Source organism: Microcaecilia unicolor, chromosome 4 (assembly GCF_901765095.1).
Source record: "Microcaecilia unicolor chromosome 4, aMicUni1.1, whole genome shotgun sequence".
NCBI classification, from domain to species: Eukaryota; Metazoa; Chordata; class Amphibia; order Gymnophiona; family Siphonopidae; genus Microcaecilia; species Microcaecilia unicolor.
In genome coordinates, this window is record NC_044034.1 from 235,494,727 (window position 1) to 235,513,136 (window position 18,410).

At 44.7% G+C, this 18,410-nt stretch overlaps 1 protein-coding gene across 1 annotated transcript in view; it reads left to right on the forward strand.

The window, feature by feature from the left end:
• NALCN (sodium leak channel, non-selective) overlaps positions 1 to 18,410 on the forward strand; it is a 690,956-nt gene that overhangs the window by 75,234 nt on the left and 597,312 nt on the right. The window contains 1 exon segment of the mRNA XM_030201343.1: positions 14,592 to 14,731. Coding sequence (XP_030057203.1) covers positions 14,592 to 14,731 — 140 coding nt within the window.

Sequence of the window (18,410 nt, forward strand, 5' to 3'; positions counted from 1 at the left end):
TCTCTGGTGAGGCCCCATTTGGAATAACGGTAGCCTAATGGTAGGGCTGCTACTGACTCCAAAACTCCCTTCAACCTCACGTCATGACCTTTCTGATCTAGAATTTCCCATCCCCTGAAAAAACCGCATGCCTTTTAAACATCTAACTATATAAATGACAAGTGACTGACTCACCCGCAGATGCGCAGTAGAGAGGGAAACGGACGCTGAAGCTGGAGCCTGGAGACGAAGCAACATCGCCGGTGCACCAGCCTCCACCCCACATCCCCAACGTCGCCGCTGCCGCCCCCCTCTGTATCGGGCCCGCTGCACTGACATGACAGCGCCTCTCACCTCCATGTGGAAGTGCTGAGCGATCTGCTGCTGCCTGCAGCGCTTTCACACGGAGGTGAGAGGCGCTCTCATGTCAGTGCAGGGGGCCCGGAACGGAGGGGGAGGGAGCGGCGGCGAGGAGGGTAGCTGGACATGAGGGGAGGGCAGGGGGGAGAGAGGAGGGTTGTTGGACATGGGGAGAGAGCAGGGCAGAGAGAAGGGTTGCTGGACATGGGGGAGGGCAGGGGAGAGAGCAGGGTTGGTGGATGGGGGGGGGGCCAAGAGAAAGAGGAGGGTTGCTGGATATGGGAGGAGGGCAGGGGAGAGAGGAGGGTCGGTGGACAGGATGAGGCCAGGGGAGAGAGGAGGGCTGCTAGACATGGGGGGGAGGGGAGGGCAGGGGAGAGAGGAAGGTTGCTGGACATGGGAGAGAGCAGGGTTGGTGGATGGGGGTGGAGAGGCCAAGGGAAAGAGGAGGGTTGCTGGATATGGGGGGAGGGCACGGGAGAGAGCAGGGTTGCTGGACATGGATCAGGGGAAGGGAGGGCAGGGGAGAGAGGAGGTTTGCTGGACATGGATGGATAGAGGTGAGAATTATTACATTTTGCAAAACACAAATCTCGCCCTTTTTAGCGGGCTTAACGGCTAGTAGTAACATAAATGACAGCAGATAAAGATCAGTATGTCCCATCTAGTCTGCCCAGTAAGATGACTGGAGTTGTATTTGCTGCTATATGCAGGTTAGCCTCTCTTGTTTAGGGTTGTATGTGCCACTCCATGCAGGTTACTCCCTCTTTGTCTTTTTTTTTTTAGGCGTGCAACTCATTTAGGTTTTACTTTCAGTTCAATGCTATTGCTGTATAGGGGATTCTGTGTGTATATCTCATGTCTTTTTAGATTTGTTTAATTTATTTAATTTATTTTTTATTTATAGCATTTATATTCTATTACAAGCATAACCTGCAAACTAAAATACAGAGATAAACTAAACACATAGTAAAAAAAGAAAATAATTTTAATGAATTTACAACCAATTTCTTTCTTAGACCACTGTTGGCAATAAAGAGGGGGAGAGATTTATAGATGAGGAGATCCAAAATAAAACTCCAAGCAAAATTATAAGTAAATGGCCTGGCCTGAATATTCCAACCCTATAATTTTCTTAATCAGTTATTCCATCTATCATTCCTTCGGTCTGTTTGACTAGTTTCTTCATATCCAAAAATGTTCGAAGTTGTTCTGGCTCAAAAAAAAACATATTTATTGCCCAAGAACCGAATTAAGCATTTACATGGATATGCCAATAGGAATGTTGCTCCTAACACCCTCGTCTCTTCCCTGAGAGCTAGAAATATTTTCCTTCTGTCTTGCGTTGTCTTTGTCACATCAGGAAATATCCATATTTTATGGGCACAAAAAGTTTTTAATGAGTTCTTAAAATATAACTTTATTACCGCGTTTAAGTCCTGTTCAAATACAAATGTCCGTCGTGTTGTTACTTCTGACAAAGATTATTCCAGTAGAGCAGAAATATACTGAATTCCCGGCAAGGGATCCTGAACTTGAGGCAAATTTTCAGAGCCCATTGGCTCTACTCCAGTTCGAGGAGATAGTGGAAGGTAATAAATTTTATTGAATGGAGGAATAGCAGAAGAAGGATATTGAAGAATTTCTACAAGGTATTTTTTTAAAGAAATCCATCACATTTATTCCTGTAGCCATGGGAAAATTCAGTACTCTTAAATTAAGATGCCTGTTATAGTTTTCTATTTGTTCTATTTTCTGACTTGTCAAAAGTTTGTCTTTAACCAATACATCAGTAATAGATTTTACATTTTTAACCTCTGATTGCATCTGTAAAGCTTGATTCGCAGAATCTTGTTTGACTTTTTCTAACGATAAAGTTAAAGCATCTACTTTACTCATGAGAAGAGATGTATCTTGAGCAGATTTAGTAACTGCAGTTAATTCTTCAATTGCTCTCCAAATAGACTCCAATGTAGCCACCACGGGAGCTTAAGGCTCCAAGCACATTTCCTTTGCAGTTTGGGGTAGAGCCGGCCGCAGGGATTGGTCCTCGGGCCGGCTCTCTTTAATATCTTTGTGAGTGATATTGCAGAAGGCCTTGCTGCTACCAGTTCCCGATTCAGCTGGGCCTTCCTCTATACCCATAAAGTACGCAGGGCATGGTGGTGGACTAAGCTCTGGAGAGGATAAAGATGTCTCAATCCCCACGAGCGCTGTTGCGCTCAAAGCAGGTTTCAATGCTCCAGTATTCTGTGGGGTGCTCGTAGCATATTGATCTAGCGTTTGCTGGATCGGGGATAAGGTTCTGGCCAGCAACAGTTGGCCCTTCACCGTCCCCTTCCTTTTGGTATGAGGCATTAGGCAATGAAAGTAGTAGAAGAAACGCCAGAGAACAGCTCAGACCAACTAGCCAACATGCTCAGGCCGCCATCTTGACACACCCCCTCACTAGCGCTAGTTTATTTAATTTAATGTTTCACTTCACAATGAAATCGCCAGTATACTCTAACCATTAGGTGTAGCCTAGTGGTTAGAGCAGTGGGCTTAAAAATCAGGGGGCCCAGATTCAAATCCCACTTCTGCTGTTTGTGAATTTTGTTTAATCATGAAGAAATTGAATGTGCAGAGTGCCAGATACAACTCTAGCCACCTTGTTGGACAGACTGGATGGACTGTGCAGATCTTTATCTGGTATTTAGAATCCACTAAAAATATATACAAATGGATGTGGAATCATCTAAGTCAAAAAATACAAACAAAAAATATTCAAAATGACCCACTAAACTTCAGAAATATGCGCACGATGGGTATTCAGTTAAAGGAAGGAAAAAGCGTCAAAGAGCTCCAGATCAACCAATCTATAGAGATTGAAACGATCACAAAGATCTACTCTTCATCATTGGCTTAAAAAGAATCTTCCCAGTCTGTTTTATTTCAAATATATTATGATAAGTATGAGGCTGTCCTATCTGGGCTAGGCCACTAGAGGGCGCTAGTAGGAGAATAGGTGGAGGTCGCTAGGACCGGGGAGAGCCCTGGGATGTCCATAGGTGTAGGAGGTTATGGGCTGGGTCCTGTGTAGCTAATTAACCACTTTATACCCCACCTGGGTTGTGAAGGGAAGTGGGCTGGCAGGAGAAGAAGAGAGAGCCCTCTGGAAGATGCTGGCTAACCCTATGGACTTGTGGTGGACTATGGGTCCAAAGGAGATCAGCAGGCTGGAAATCCTGGGGTAAGAAGTCCCTAAAGCATTAGTGTTTGACTGTGTGTCCTCAGTACTTATAGGAACTGTGGGTTCAGTGAAAGGACTGTGTGTCCAAAGAAGAAAGGACTGTGTGTCCAGAACTGTGTGTTCAAAGAGGGGACTGTGTGTCCCAGTACTGAGAGAAGCAGGCTGCAAAAGCCTGGGGTTAGGAGTCCCCAAAGTATTGATGTAGTACTGAGCCCCTGTATCTGTGTGGGGATGCTCAGTGTGAAGACCTATAAATGTATAAAGTATGAAGCTAGAAGAAGTGTGCCCAGGGGCTGGAATGAAGAGTTGCCTGAGAAATATGCAGTTGGTGAGACCTGTTTAATTTGCTTAGTGGGAACCAGGACATCCTGAGCGAGAAGGGGTAGCACCCTAATTTGCATATGATCTGCATATTGAGCACCAGGTCACCCTGAGTGAGAAGGGGGATATCACAATATAAACTTTTTTAGAACCTTTTAAATATATTTGCTTGTTTGCTGTTGTATATGTAGAGTCACACTGTCTTAATGTGACACATTTAAGCCAATGATGAAGAGTAGAGCTTTGTGACCTTTTCATCTTCTGTACATCAGTTGATCTGGAGCTCTTTGATGCACCACCACTTCTCCTGAAGAATCCCTCTGTTTGCAAGTTCAAGGACTTTACTTAAGCCCTGTGCCTCCCACAGACACTCACTGCCATCCATTTGGTCTATGTCTTATTTGATTGTTCTTCCACTAAGTTCTTTTACTTCTGCTCCTTGACTATTCCCACCTCCTATATTTTCCAGGTGGCATCCAGAGTTTTGCTATGATAAGATATTCCATTCACTTTAAACAGAAGCCCAAAGGAGCATAGCCACTTTTTAAAACAAAATAGTTGCTTCCGTATATTCATGCTTTTTCTGCAGTGTGACAGAGCACATATTGTCATATATCTCAATATTATATCTGTCCCAAAATAACTGTTTGGCAGTTCTTGCCTTGGCTAAATTCCACTCGTTCACCAGAAATTGCAACAAACAATCTACTATCCTGCTTATTTTCGAAAGGAGAAAAACGCCCATGTTCGGGAGATGGGCGTCCGTTTCCCGTGGGTGGCCAAATCGGTATAATCGAAAGCCGATTTTGGTCGTCTTCAACTGCACTCCGTCACGGGAACGAATAAAGTTGACGGGGGCATGTCGGAGGCATGGTGAAGGTGGGACTGGGGCGTGGTTATCGGCTGAGCAGAGATGGGCGTGCTCGGTCGATAATGGAAAAAAGAAAGGTGTTTTTAGCGAGAATTTAGGACACTTTTTTTGGACCTTTTTTCTCACGAACAGGTCCCTAAAAAGTGCCCTAAATGACCAGATGACCACCGGAAGGAATCGGGAATCACGTCCCCTGAATCCCCCAGTGGTCACTAACCCCCTCCCACCAAAAAAAACCCACTTGCAAAACCCTTATTTCCCAGCCTCTATGCCACCCTCAATTTTCGTACCCACCTCCATGACATCAGAATGTGTTCGATCCTCTCACAGCCTTTCCCTGGGTCAGATGTGGCTCTGGGGTGCACTGCAGGGTCACATCAGCATTGCATTGTGGTGGGTGTAGGGTATTGGGCTCTGTGATTTCACTGGGTTGTGTTATAGTCTCACGATGTTGGTAGTTGGTAGGCTCTTCTCCCATGGTGCTTTTCCCTCTGCTTACTGGGTCAGAGTGTGCCCTGTTTTGTTTCCGGTAGTCCACGAGGTAGTGACCATTTTTGTAAGTCCGTTTTAGATCCCTTTCGTTTGTTAGCCACGTTACAGAACTTAGTTCTTACCTTGAATGTTGCTGAAAGAGGGCATTGTACACCATTCTGCCAGCTCTGACCTACTGCTAATCTTAGTACCAGGGAGACTCGTTGCCAGTGGGGCACAACCTCTGATCTGCAGTTAACTGTGAGTAAACGCGGCTATTGAAATGAAGGACGTTTTCAGCGAGATTAGTCTTACGGTGTGAACTGGTGTGCCAAGGTTATACAGCAGCAACAAGTCCTGTCCCTGGAGCAATTTTAGTGGGTAATACAGTGCACTTCAGGCAGTTGGACCCAGGCCCATCCCCCCTACCTGTACCACTTGTGGTGGTAAATGGGAGCCCTCTAACCCCCCCCCCCCCAATCCCACTGTACCCACATGTAGGTGCCCCCCTTCACCATTAAGTGCTATGGGAATGGTGTTGAGTTGTGGGGAGTGGGTTTTGGGGGGGGAGATTTGGGGGTCTCAGCACCCAAGGTAAAGGAGCTATGCACCTGGGAGGTAATTTAATGTTTTTTCCTATTTTTAAAAGTGCCCCCTAGGGTGCCCGGTTGGTGTCCTGGCATGTGAGGGGGACCAGTGCACTACGAATCCTGGCCCCTCCCACAACCCAAAGCCTTGGATTTGGTCATTTTTGAGCTGGGACACTTCGGTTTTGATTATCGCTGAATAACGAAAACGCCCAGCTCAAACAAACGACCAAATCTCAAAAACGCCCACATCCAATGCATTTGCCTGGCACAAACTGTATTTTCGAGACTAAAGATAAATGTCCATCTTTTTCGAAAATACGATTCGGCCCACCCCTTCACGACCCGTTCTCGGAGATGGACGTTCTTACACATGGGCGTTTGCGTTCGATTATGCCCCTCCACGTCATGCAGGAAAATCACTTTCTGTGGCTCCAGGGTCCTTTGTACCCTCTCAATAAGCGCTTCTCCCTCCTGATGCTCTTCACTTCCACCTTCATACAGTATCTTCTGGAATATTTACTTTTGCTGTGCTCTATACATTCTCGTATTTGTCATCTCAGGGACACCTCTTATTCTCAGGTTATGTCATCTCACTTGATTCTCCAAGTCCTCTAGCTTTGTATTTACATCTCCCCATAGGGCTTTCAGTCTTATCAATCTAGCCTCCAACCAGTGCAGTCTCCTCCTCCTTAGGACTGTAACTGCAATCACTGGCTTCCCCGTTTGAAGTGACTCAGCAGTATTCCTGGTCAGTGAAACCATAGTGGTTTAGAGGATGTCTGGAAAGCCCTGATCCAGAACATTGAAACAGTATTTTCAGATCAGTCACTAGGACAGTGCTGCAGCAGCAGCAGCAGAAGCATTTCATGTTGTGGGCAGCAGGGAGAAGTGCAAGCATCAGGTCTAGACTTTGGTGCAGAGAGTAACAGTGAAATGGAAAACTGCTGGCAGAAACAAGCGTAAGACTGAGTGGCATTCCATGAGGTGAGGGAGGTGCTGGGTGAGCTGTGACAGAAAATTGCTAATAAGGGCAGCCAAGCAGAAGCTGTGTTGGCAGTACTTACTGCACCAGGGGTGGGTTAGGTAGAGAACTGAAATCTAAGAAATGCTCACTTGTTCGTGCACAGGACATCAGAGATGGGCTGAATTCTAGAGCATCAATATACGAATGATATGATGATGTAGAGAAGAGAGCTTTAGGTTTGTTAGGAATAGGGCAACATTTTGGGCAAAGGGTAGAATCAGGATATCAGTGCTATCGTATAACAGGAAAGAGAACAGTATTTAAATTAGTTCATGAGGAAAAGCCAACATTTGCTGAGGAACACATGGTTTGAAATGAGGTACGTTCATAGGCTACTAACAAAATGGGGAAATTAGAATATTGAAAATCATCAAGACATTCTAAGTAGAATCTGGTAGGTGAGAGAATACTACATGTAATAGAAATCCCCAATACCATAACTTTTTATATAGAGAAGCAGAACCCTTTGTGATCGTTATTCATTATAAAATGAACATGAACTCCAAGGGGTTGTCATACAATCAGCACCACTTCATTCTTTTTATCAAACTCAAAAACAAGTGTTTTTATGGAGAATTAAAACTGACAAAACTAAAGTTAAAGTTCAAAAAAATCCACAAAATAGTGTTCCTCACAAAGTGGTTCCATTTAAATCAGCATGTAGAACTTCACAAACAACTTCATAAAGTAATTTTCTCACTTAAGAGTTCTATTTAAATATCATAGAAGCATCCACTTATCTCTGCAGAATAATTATAATACTGTTCATTTTTTCTTGGCTGTCAAAACTGAAAAACAGATTTCCTGACAAAGGGCTTTTGTTTCACCTCAAGCTGCGTCAGAGGAATAGTTTTTCACACATACTTCACTCTATCATAGTGAATGTTTCAAAATAACACCCTCTTAAAGTCAAGATGCCATAGAGGGGCAAAATCGAACGGAAACACCTATCTCCATGGGCGTTTATCTCCGAGAATGGGTCCGTGAAGGGGCGGGCCGAACCGTATTTTCGAAAAAATGGACGTTTTTGAGCTGGGTGTTTGTTTTTTTTTTAGTGATAATGGAAATTAAAAACGCCCAGCTCAAAAACGTCCTAATCCGAGCCATTTGGTTGTGGGAGGGGCCAGGATTGGTAGTACACTGCCCCCCTGATATGCCAGGACACCAACTGGGCACCCTAGGTCAGTGCGGTGGACTTCAGAAAAAGCTCCCACACGCATAGCTCCCTTACCACGGGTGCTGAGCCCCCAACCCCCTCCCCCAAAACCCACTATCCACAAATGTACAACAGTACCATAGCTCTTAGGGGTGAAGGGGGCACCTACATGTGGGTACAGTGGGTTTTGGAGGCCTCCCATTTACCAGCACAAGTGTTACAGGTGGTGGGGGGGGGGGGGGCCTGGGGCCACCTGGCTGAAGTGCACTGCGGTACCAACTAAAAGTGCTCCAGGGACCTGCATACACGCAGGCCTCTAGGACTGGTTGCTGCTATATAACATTGGCACACCAGTTGACACCTGAAGACTAATCTCTCTGAAAACGTCCTTTATTGGAATAACCGCGTTTACTCACAGTTAACTGCAGATCAGAGGTTCTGCCCCACTGGCAACGAGTCACCCTGGTACTGAGATGAGCAGTAGGTCAGAGCTGGCAGAATGCTGTACAATGCCCTCTTTCCGCCACATTCAAGGGAAGAACTAAGTTGTCTAACGTGGCTAACAGAGGAAAGGGAACTAAAACTGGCTTACAAAAATGGCCACTACCGCATGGACTACAAAAGGAAACACAACAGGGCACACTCTGACCCAGTAGGCAGGGGGAAAAGCACCATGGGAGAAGAGCCTACCAACTACCAACATCGTGAGACTGTAACACAAACTAATGAAATCACGGAGCCCAATACCCTACACCCATCACAATGCAATGCTGATGTGACCCTGTAGTGCACCCGAGAGCCACATCTGACCCAGGGAAAGGCTGTGACAGGATCGAACACACTCTGCTGTCATGGAGGTGGGTACGGCATTTGAGGCTGGCATACAGGCTGGAAAAAAAGTTTTTAAAGTGGGGTTTTTTTGGTGGGAGGGGGTTAGTGACCACTGGGGGAGTCCGGGGAGGTCATCCCCGATTCCCTCCAGTGGTCATCTGGGCAGTTGGAGCACTTTTTTGGGACTTGTTCGTGAAAAAAAAGGGTCCAAAAAAAGTGACCCAAAATCGCGGTAAAAACGCCTTTTTTTTTTTCAATTATCAGCTAAAGGCACCCATCTCTCCTCGGCTGATAACCACGCCCCAGTTCCGCCTCTACCACGCCTCCGACATGCCCCCATCAACTTTATTCGTTCCCGCGATGGAGTGAAGTTGGAAACGCCCAAAATCGACTTTCAATTATAACGATTTGGGCGCCTTTGCGAGACAAATGTCTATCTCCCGATTTAGGTCGCACTATAGGCGTTTTTCTCTTTCAAAAATAAGCTGGATAATCAAATTGACCAATTCGAGCACGGCTGGGTTTGAAAGAAACAAGAAATACAAATCCATTAATATCTCAAATGACCCTTATCACCAAAATATAGTGTTATCCAAAGAAAACCTTCCATTCTATTTGACAATTCAATCTGAACGGTTTAATTGTATTTAAAGCAAAAATCCACTTTTGTTCTTTTTGATGGAGAATTTTACGAATGTCTCATACTCTAGTAGTTAGTTGTATATGATCAATTACTCTACTGTTTAATTCTGAGAATACATGATGCTTATGGGTTAACAGTAGTAGGGCAGTTTAGGAATAGTGATCATAATGTGATTAAATTTGACTTAATCACTAGAGAGGACTTTAATGAAAAAGTACCAAGGTAGCGTTTAATTTTGAAAAGGAGGAGTATGATGGAATTAAGAAATGTATTAGAAAGTACGTAAAATGAGGTATTGCAAAGGTAAAAAAAAATACCACCTTAAAAGCCCATATGAAATTTATTTTGTGCACTAAAAAAGATTGAAGGAAGACAGAAACGCTACCAGCATGATTAGATGATAAAGTGGAGAACAAATCGAATTACACTTAATGCAAAACAGAGAAAATGAGAAGTGAAATTTAGGGGTGAATTTATTAATGTATGTCATCTAGCCCCATGGCTTTGTCCACTTTCAGTATTCAGTTTTTCCAGTTTGTCAGCCAATAGAGGTCCTTCTCCAGGTCCTTGCCCCACCAGAGGCATATCTGGAAAGCATTGCCAGGGAAGCAGCCGCTCCCCCAAACGAACTTCCGACAGCACCTATTTTTCACGTGATCTGTCACGTTTAAATTACAGTGGGGGAAATAAGTATTTGATCCCTTGCTGATTTTGTAAGTTTGCCCACTGACAAAGACATGAGCAGCCCATAATTGAAGGGTAGGTTATTGGTAACAGTGAGAGATAGCACATCACAAATTAAATCCGGAAAATCACATTGTAGAAAGTATATGAATTTATTTGCATTCTGCAGAGGGAAATAAGTATTTGATCCCCCACCAACCAGTAAGAGATCTGGCCCCTACAGACCAGGTAGATGCTCCAAATCAACTCGTTACCTGCATGACAGACAGCTGTCGGCAATGGTCACCTGTATGAAAGACACCTGTCCACAGACTCAGTGAATCAGTCAGACTCTAACCTCTACAAAATGGCCAAGAGCAAGGAGCTGTCTAAGGATGTCAGGGACAAGATCATACACCTGCACAAGGCTGGAATGGGCTACAAAACCATCAGTAAGATGCTGGGCGAGAAGGAGACAACTGTTGGTGCCATAGTAAGAAAATGGAAGAAGTACAAAATGACTGTCAATCGACAAAGATCTGGGGCTCCACGCAAAATCTCACCTCGTGGGGTATCCTTGATCATGAGGAAGGTTAGAAATCAGCCTACAACTACAAGGGGGGAACTTGTCAATGATCTCAAGGCAGCTGGGACCACTGTCACCACGAAAACCATTGGTAACACATTACGACATAACGGATTGCAATCCTGCAGTGCCCGCAAGGTCCCCCTGCTCCGGAAGGCACATGTGACGGCCCGTCTGAAGTTTGCAGTGAACACCTGGATGATGCCGAGAGTGATTGGGAGAAGGTGCTGTGGTCAGATGAGACAAAAATTGAGCTCTTTGGCATGAACTCAACTCGCCGTATTTGGAGGAAGAGAAATGCTGCCTATGACCCAAAGAACACCGTCCCCACTGTCAAGCATGGAGGTGGAAATGTTATGTTTTGGGGGTGTTTCTCTGCTAAGGGCACAGGACTACTTCACCGCATCAATGGGAGAATGGATGGGGCCATGTACCGTACAATTCTGAGTGACAACCTCCTTCCCTCCGCCAGGGCCTTAAAAATGGGTCGTGGCTGGGTCTTCCAGCACGACAATGACCCAAAACATACAGCCAAGGCAACAAAGGAGTGGCTCAGGAAGAAGCACATTAGGGTCATGGAGTGGCTTAGCCAGTCACCAGACCTTAATCCCATTGAAAACTTATGGAGGGAGCTGAAGCTGCGAGTTGCCAAGCGACAGCCCAGAACTCTTAATGATTTAGAGATGATCTGCAAAGAGGAGTGGACCAAAATTCCTCCTGACATGTGTGCAAACCTCATCATCAACTACAGAAGACGTCTGACCGCTGTGCTTGCCAACAAGGGTTTTGCCACCAAGTATTAGGTCTTGTTTGCCAGAGGGATTAAATACTTATTTCCCTCTGCAGAATGCAAATAAATTCATATACTTTCCACAATGTGATTTTCCGGATTTAATTTGTGATGTGCTATCTCTCACTGTTACCAATAACCTACCCTTCAATTATGGGCTGCTCATGTCTTTGTCAGTGGGCAAACTTACAAAATCAGCAAGGGATCAAATACTTATTTCCCCCACTGTATGTGCTGACGTAGTCAGCAGTCCACTCTCCGCTCCCCCTGTGCCTTCAACCTTGCTACGCTACTGTACCCCACTACCTCCAAGTTCAAAATTGCAGCATTGACTCCACTATAGGGACCAGCTACTACATAAAGAGGACACTCATCATAAGCATGGAATTTTCAAGACATGAGGCTGAGATGGGTTTGTTAGACTGCCTGTAAAACACTTTCAACATGGTAACTCAATTGTCTCCTCCTTCTTTTTTGCCCTTCCTTAATGCCCTGTGTAGTAGGATGGGCAACCATACAAATTAAATTTTATTTCATTTGCTGTGTTGTTTCTGGGAATGTTTCTTTTTGTTTGGCCATTTTGTTGTTATAGGAACAAAGTCAATGAATGTGCTCTCTTTAGAAATAATATGCAGCATTTGCAAAGAGGGCACACTCTTTCGAAAAGAATGTACACTCTTTTCCTGATCATGCACAATGGTTTATATATGCACACCTGCTTGCATGGGTGCCCTATCAGGTACCATCATAAATGGCACCATGCAAGGTATACCTGAATATTCAGTATTGGCTGGTATCCAGATCCAGTAATGAATAAACGGGGATTAAAAAAACACCGGCATTTTAAAAAACGCTGACTGCTATGGACTGAATATTGGGAATAGTTTTTCACTCAACTACTATTTTCCTTGAAACATTGCCCAGATAAATGGCCAAATAAAGTTAGCCCCAAAATTGAATTCAGCACGAAGGATATAGCAATATCAAACACACAAATGTCTCAGTATGATATAAAACTTTCTAACTCCACTTAGATCAATAAGAATTACTTGCAACCTTAATGGTATATATCTTTCATACCAAAAGTGTGTCTATCACCACACATCCTCATATGTCCAATTTACTTTTTCCAGACATTTTATTAATCCATATCTTATATTTAACCTTCAATATTTACATAAATTATTTACTATATGTCATAAAAATGCAGGACTGTATATCATATTAAAAAAATCACAAAGAATTTATCTTAAGGGGTCCTTTTACAAAGGCGCACAAGCGTTTTTAGCACGCTCAAGGACCAACTACCAGTATGAGTCATGTTTCAATAGCTCTGCTTCAGAGAAGATGGTCACCTGCAAAGGAATCAAAAAATCTATCATTGCTTCAAGAAAAACTATTAGGTTCATGAAAGGTAACAATTTGTTACCTTTCAAATAACTCTCATACATTCCATATAATAGCAGCCTATGATGAAAGATACTCACTGTGTTTGAACTTCAGCTTGTGGCTAACTTTGCACACTTACACACTTTACACACTTACCCAATTACCCAGCGATGGGCGACTAAAATGATAGCGGGGACGGGACGACGTCCCTATGAAGAAAGACTAAGGAGGCTAGGTCTTTTCAGCTTGGAGAAGAGAAGGCTGAGGGGAGACATGATAGAGGTATATAAAATAATGAGTGAAGTGGAACAGGTGGATGTGAAGCGTCTGTTCACGCTTTCCAAAAATACTAGGACTAGGGGGCAATTTAAAACAAAATGGAGAAAATTTGTCTTCACCCAACGCGTAATTAAACTCTGAAGTTCGTTGCCGGAGAACGTGGTGAAGGCGGTTAGCTTGGCAGAGTTTAAAAAGAAAGGCGTTTTTAGAGAGAATTTAGGACACTTTTTTTTGGACCTTTTTTCTCACGAACAGGTCCCTAAAAAGTGCCCTAAATGACCAGATGACCACCGGAAGGAATCGGGAATCACCTCCCCTGAAGGACAAGTCCATAAACCGCTACTAAATGGACTTCGGAAAAATCCACAATTCCAGGAATAACATGTATAGAATGTTTGTACGTTTGGGAAGTTTGCCAGGTGCCCTTGGCCTGGATTGGCCACTGTCGTGGATAGGTTGCTGGGCTCGATGGACCCTTGGTCTTTTCCCAGTGTGGCATTACTTATGTACTTATGTACTAATGGCAGTTTTTAGACAGCTGAAAAGGTGCCTGAATAATGTTAGGACAGCAAAAAGGCTATTCTAAATTTATTTAGCCAGTTATCCAATCTGAGTAACTGCTGGCACCTGGATTACTTCCAGCAGTAGACCAAGACCCAGATATTCAATATTGATGCCCCAATTAGGCACAGCATGAAATATTCGGGTCTGATTCTGCCCACGGCAGTCAGCACTTTTATGATCCATTAAAGTGGTCACTTCTTCTTTCTCTCAGGTGGCATAGTTTTGGAATGATCTTTCCCTCTTAGTGACTGGTTATCCCTCGTAGTGACTGACTATCTTGTTTTTAGGAAGGCGGTAAAATCAGTATTATTTAATGAACACCTTTTAACTACGTCTTAAATTCTACTGTGACGTATCTCCTCGGCTATTTCCAATCTCTTTTAACTTGTTATCCGCATTGAGCTGAACAGGTATTAGGCAGGTTATAAGAACTAAATTGTTTTTGTTGCCACAAACTGCATATCGGCCTAAGTGATAATCCACTTAAATCATGAGGAATTTATATACAATGCAAGCAGGGATTTCTTATAGTTTTGTCTCTTCACCATTCCATTCCACCTCTTCTGATGCCAGTAGTTTATGATGCTTGTAACCCCAGAGAGTTTCAGCAAAACCAAAAAGGTAGAAAGGCCCCTATGATAAAGACAAACCAGATACACGAGACATAGGGGTGGAAACCCTTGGTCCACCTCTGCTTCTTGTGTGTCTGGTTAACCCCAGAGAGTGTGAAATATAATATGCACAACAGTTTTCACCAGACTACTTGGCAGTCTATTGCATGTTAAAGTAGTAACTGATAAACAAGGAATAATTTACAAATACTAATGTATTTTCATTAACAGGTATTTGAAATTGCAGAAATAGTTGATCAGATGTCTCCTTGGGGCATGTTAAGGATTCCAAGACCTCTTATTATGATCCGAGCTTTCCGTATTTATTTCCGGTTTGAGCTACCAAGAACGAGGATAACAAACATTTTAAAGTAAGTTAATTATTTTTCTTTATGGTTTAATTATTGTCCGAGGACAAACATGCCTATTTATTCTCACATGTGGGTAACACAATCCCGTGTTGCCCGATCTGGAGTTTGTAGCAAGCTTTTAAGAGCTTTGTGGAGCACGAGAAACGCTCAACCGTGCATGCGCAATTGTGTTACGCCTGGCATGAGAGCGCAGTTACCACAGTTTTTTTTACTGCAGTGAAGGGTGACTGCATTTTCGTGCTGCTCTTCACAGCTCAGGCCGAAGAGCCTTTTTTGTGCCTTTCGGCTATTTTCTAAACTGTATTTTTTCATGCCTGCGTTCAGGTTCCCCTGTTGTCCTGCCTTTTTTATTTTTAGTTTCTTTTCCTGCTTTTTAAGTTTCCTGTGTTTTTCTGCATCGCTGGGCCATTTTTAGGCCGCATTCTCTGCGGAGGTTTTTCCTTCCATGTCCACAAAAGTTCCCAGTGGCTTTAAGTGCTGTACCCAGTGCAATTGGACCATCTCTGGTAAAGATACCCATTCTTGGTGTCGTCGGTGTCTGGGGCCTGACCATAGCCCTGCTAACTGTATCCTGTGACTTCGAATGAAGAAAAGGACCCAGTTAGCCAGAGAGGCTCAGCGATAAAGAATTTTTGAAGGCCAGTCTGAGTCCTCGTCGTCGGCATCAGCCTCAATGTCGTCGGCATTGGCATAGATGTCGAGTGTTGCACTGAAATCGGGATCATCAGTACGTATGGCTGCTAGATCTATAGAAGCTGGGAGAAGCGGTACATCAAGTGGGTCTCCACCTGCCTCGATGCAGACTGCTGTACATGGCCCCTGGGATCAACTTGCGTCAGACCTGACCCCAAGGTGGCATGAGGATTTGACATCATATTCATCAGCACCAAGGAGCCTCGATGAAGGCCAAGAAGCATCGGCACCCGAGAAGCATCAGTGCTGGGATGACCACTCCCCCTCCATAGAAAAGGTGCTGGTGTATCGGTCTCCCAGCAGCCAGAACCAGGCTCCCGTTTCACCTCCAGTGGATCTGCAGACTTTTTCTGAACTGTCGCCCCAGCCTTTCTCGATCTCGGTCCTTGATGAGCACATCCTGGCCTTGCTTCCTGAGCTGCTGGCTGGCTTCATGCAACGAACTGCATTGGGGGTGCTTGTGCCTACCTTGCCTCCCGTTGCAGCCCTGCTTGGCTTTCAGCCTGCAGTGCAGCCTCCGACACCGGTGTCACATGCAGCCCCAGTATCGACTGCCACCCAAGCCAGTACCTCTTTGACGTCAGTGGAGGAAGCTTTGCTGGAGTTGAGGCTGGAACTGACTCCTCGACGTCCTTCTCAGGGACATGGTTCTTCTAAGTTGAGGCAAGCTTGGTCTCAACCCTCCTATGAGGAGGTTTTGACTGACACTGATGAGGAGTGCTCATGGGAAGAGGATCCATGGTACTTTTCGGAGGATGAATCCTATGGTATTCCCTCTAACCCCTCCCTTACACAGAGAAGGAGGAAGTCTCCCCCTGAGAGCCTTTCCTTCCCCTCTTTTGTTAAGGAAATAGTGGCTGCCATTCTATTTCCTTTCAAAGTGGACGATGAGCCCAGGGCCTAGATGCTTAAGGTCTTGGACTACTAGTCTCCTCCTAGAGAGGCTGTGACTGTGCCACTGCATGACAGGATCCTTCAGGATGTTCTTGTGCAGAACTGGGAGTCCCTTCTGTCTGTCCCGGTACTGCCCAAGAAGATCGATATTATGTACCAGATCCACAGTACCCTTGAATTTGATAAGCCTCAGTTGCCTCATCATTCCATGGTGGTGGAATCAGTAGGCCAGGAGTTCTAGAGACTATGCTTCAGTTCCCCCTGGCAGAGAAGTTTGAACCTTGGACTCTTTTGGGAGGAAGATGTTCCAGGCCTATATGCTCATGTCACATATACAATCATACTAGTTCTTCAAGAGCATCTACTTGCGGGACTAGGTGTGCAAGATGGTTGACTTGGCTTACTCTCTTCCACTGGAGCAAGCCAAGTTGCTTCACCAGTTGGCCAAACAGCAGAAGGCGTGTTGTAAGTTCTTGGCCAGGGGTGCCAACGACACTTTTGATGTGGCATCCAGGATCTCTTCCCAAATTATAGCAATGCGGAGACTCTCATGGCTGTGTGTTTCTGACTTAGAACCAGCAGTTCAGCAGAAGTTGGCAGATGCCCCATTCCAGGGGATAACTTAACCTCCTTCTTATGATTCCCCAATGTGTCTGTCACACATGAACTTTTACTCTACTACTATATCACTTTACATTTGTTCATACCAAAACTGGTGATCACCATTAAGGTACTATGTAAGCCACATTGAGCCTGCAAAGAGGTGGGAAAATGTGGGATCCAAATGTAACAAACAAACAAATAAATAACCTTTTTGGAGAGAAGGTTGAGGAGGTCACTGACCAAATCAAGAAACACACTGATACCATCTCGTCTATCTCCCGTCAGGTGTCTTATGCATCTGCCTCCTTATCTAGGAGGTCTTTTGGCAAGTCGAGAAGGGGTACGTCTCAACAGGTCACAGCTCAGCAGGTTCGAACCCCTCAGCAGGTCACGGCTCAGCAGATGTTGAATTTACTGGGCCACATGGCATCCACAGTCTATGTGACATCCATGACACGTCTTCATATGAGAACTGCCCAATAAACCCTGGCTTCTCAGTGATGTCAAGCCACGGGAAGTCTGTAAGATGTCATCTGAGTGTCCCTGGAACTTACTTGCTCCCTGTTGTGGTGGACCATTTGATTCAATTTGACTCTGGTTCTTCCATTCCAAATTCCTCAGCCACAAAAAGTGCTGACGATGGATGCATCTTGCCTAGGTTAGGAAGCTCATGTAGATAGGATTCACACTCAAGGTGCTTGATCTGCCCAGGAAACAGATCTCCAGATCAATCTCCTGGAACTGTGGGCAATTTGGAATGCTCTAAAGACTTTCAGAGATTGACTGTCTTGCCAAATTGTGCTCATCTAAACAGACAATCAGGTTCCCATGTATTACACCAAGAAGCAGGGGGGAACCAGATCATGCTCTCTGTGTCAGGAGGCCATTTGGATGTGGCGTTGGGCTTTCCAGCAGGGTGTGCTCCTGCGCCACTTATCTGGTGGGCAAAAACAACAGCTTGGCTTACAAACTGAACAGGATTATGCAACCACAACATGGGCATTGCCTGAGAGATCTTCTGAGTGTGGAGCATCCCCTTGGAGGATCTCTTTGTCACTCACATCAGTCACAAAGTCCCTCAGTTCTGTTCCAGGCTCCAGGCCCATGACAGACTAGTGTCGGATGCCTTCCTCCTTCATTGGGGGACAGGTTTTCTGTATGTATATCCTCCCATACCTCTTGTGGGGAAGACTTTGCTGAAACTCAAGAAAGACCATGAGACCATGATTCTGATTGTGCCCTACTGGTTCCCTCTTCTTCTTGAGTTATCCTCTGAAGAACTGTGGAGATAGAAGTATTTTCTGACCCTCATCACGTATAACAAGGGATGTCTTCTGTATCCCAACCTTCAGTCTCAGACCCTCACAGCCTGGATGTTGAGAGCCTAGAATTTGCTTCCTTGGGTCTTCCAAAAGGTGTCTTCCGGGACTTGCTGGCTTCCAGGAAAGATTCCACTAAGAGATGTTAGTCTTTCAAATGGAGGAGGTTT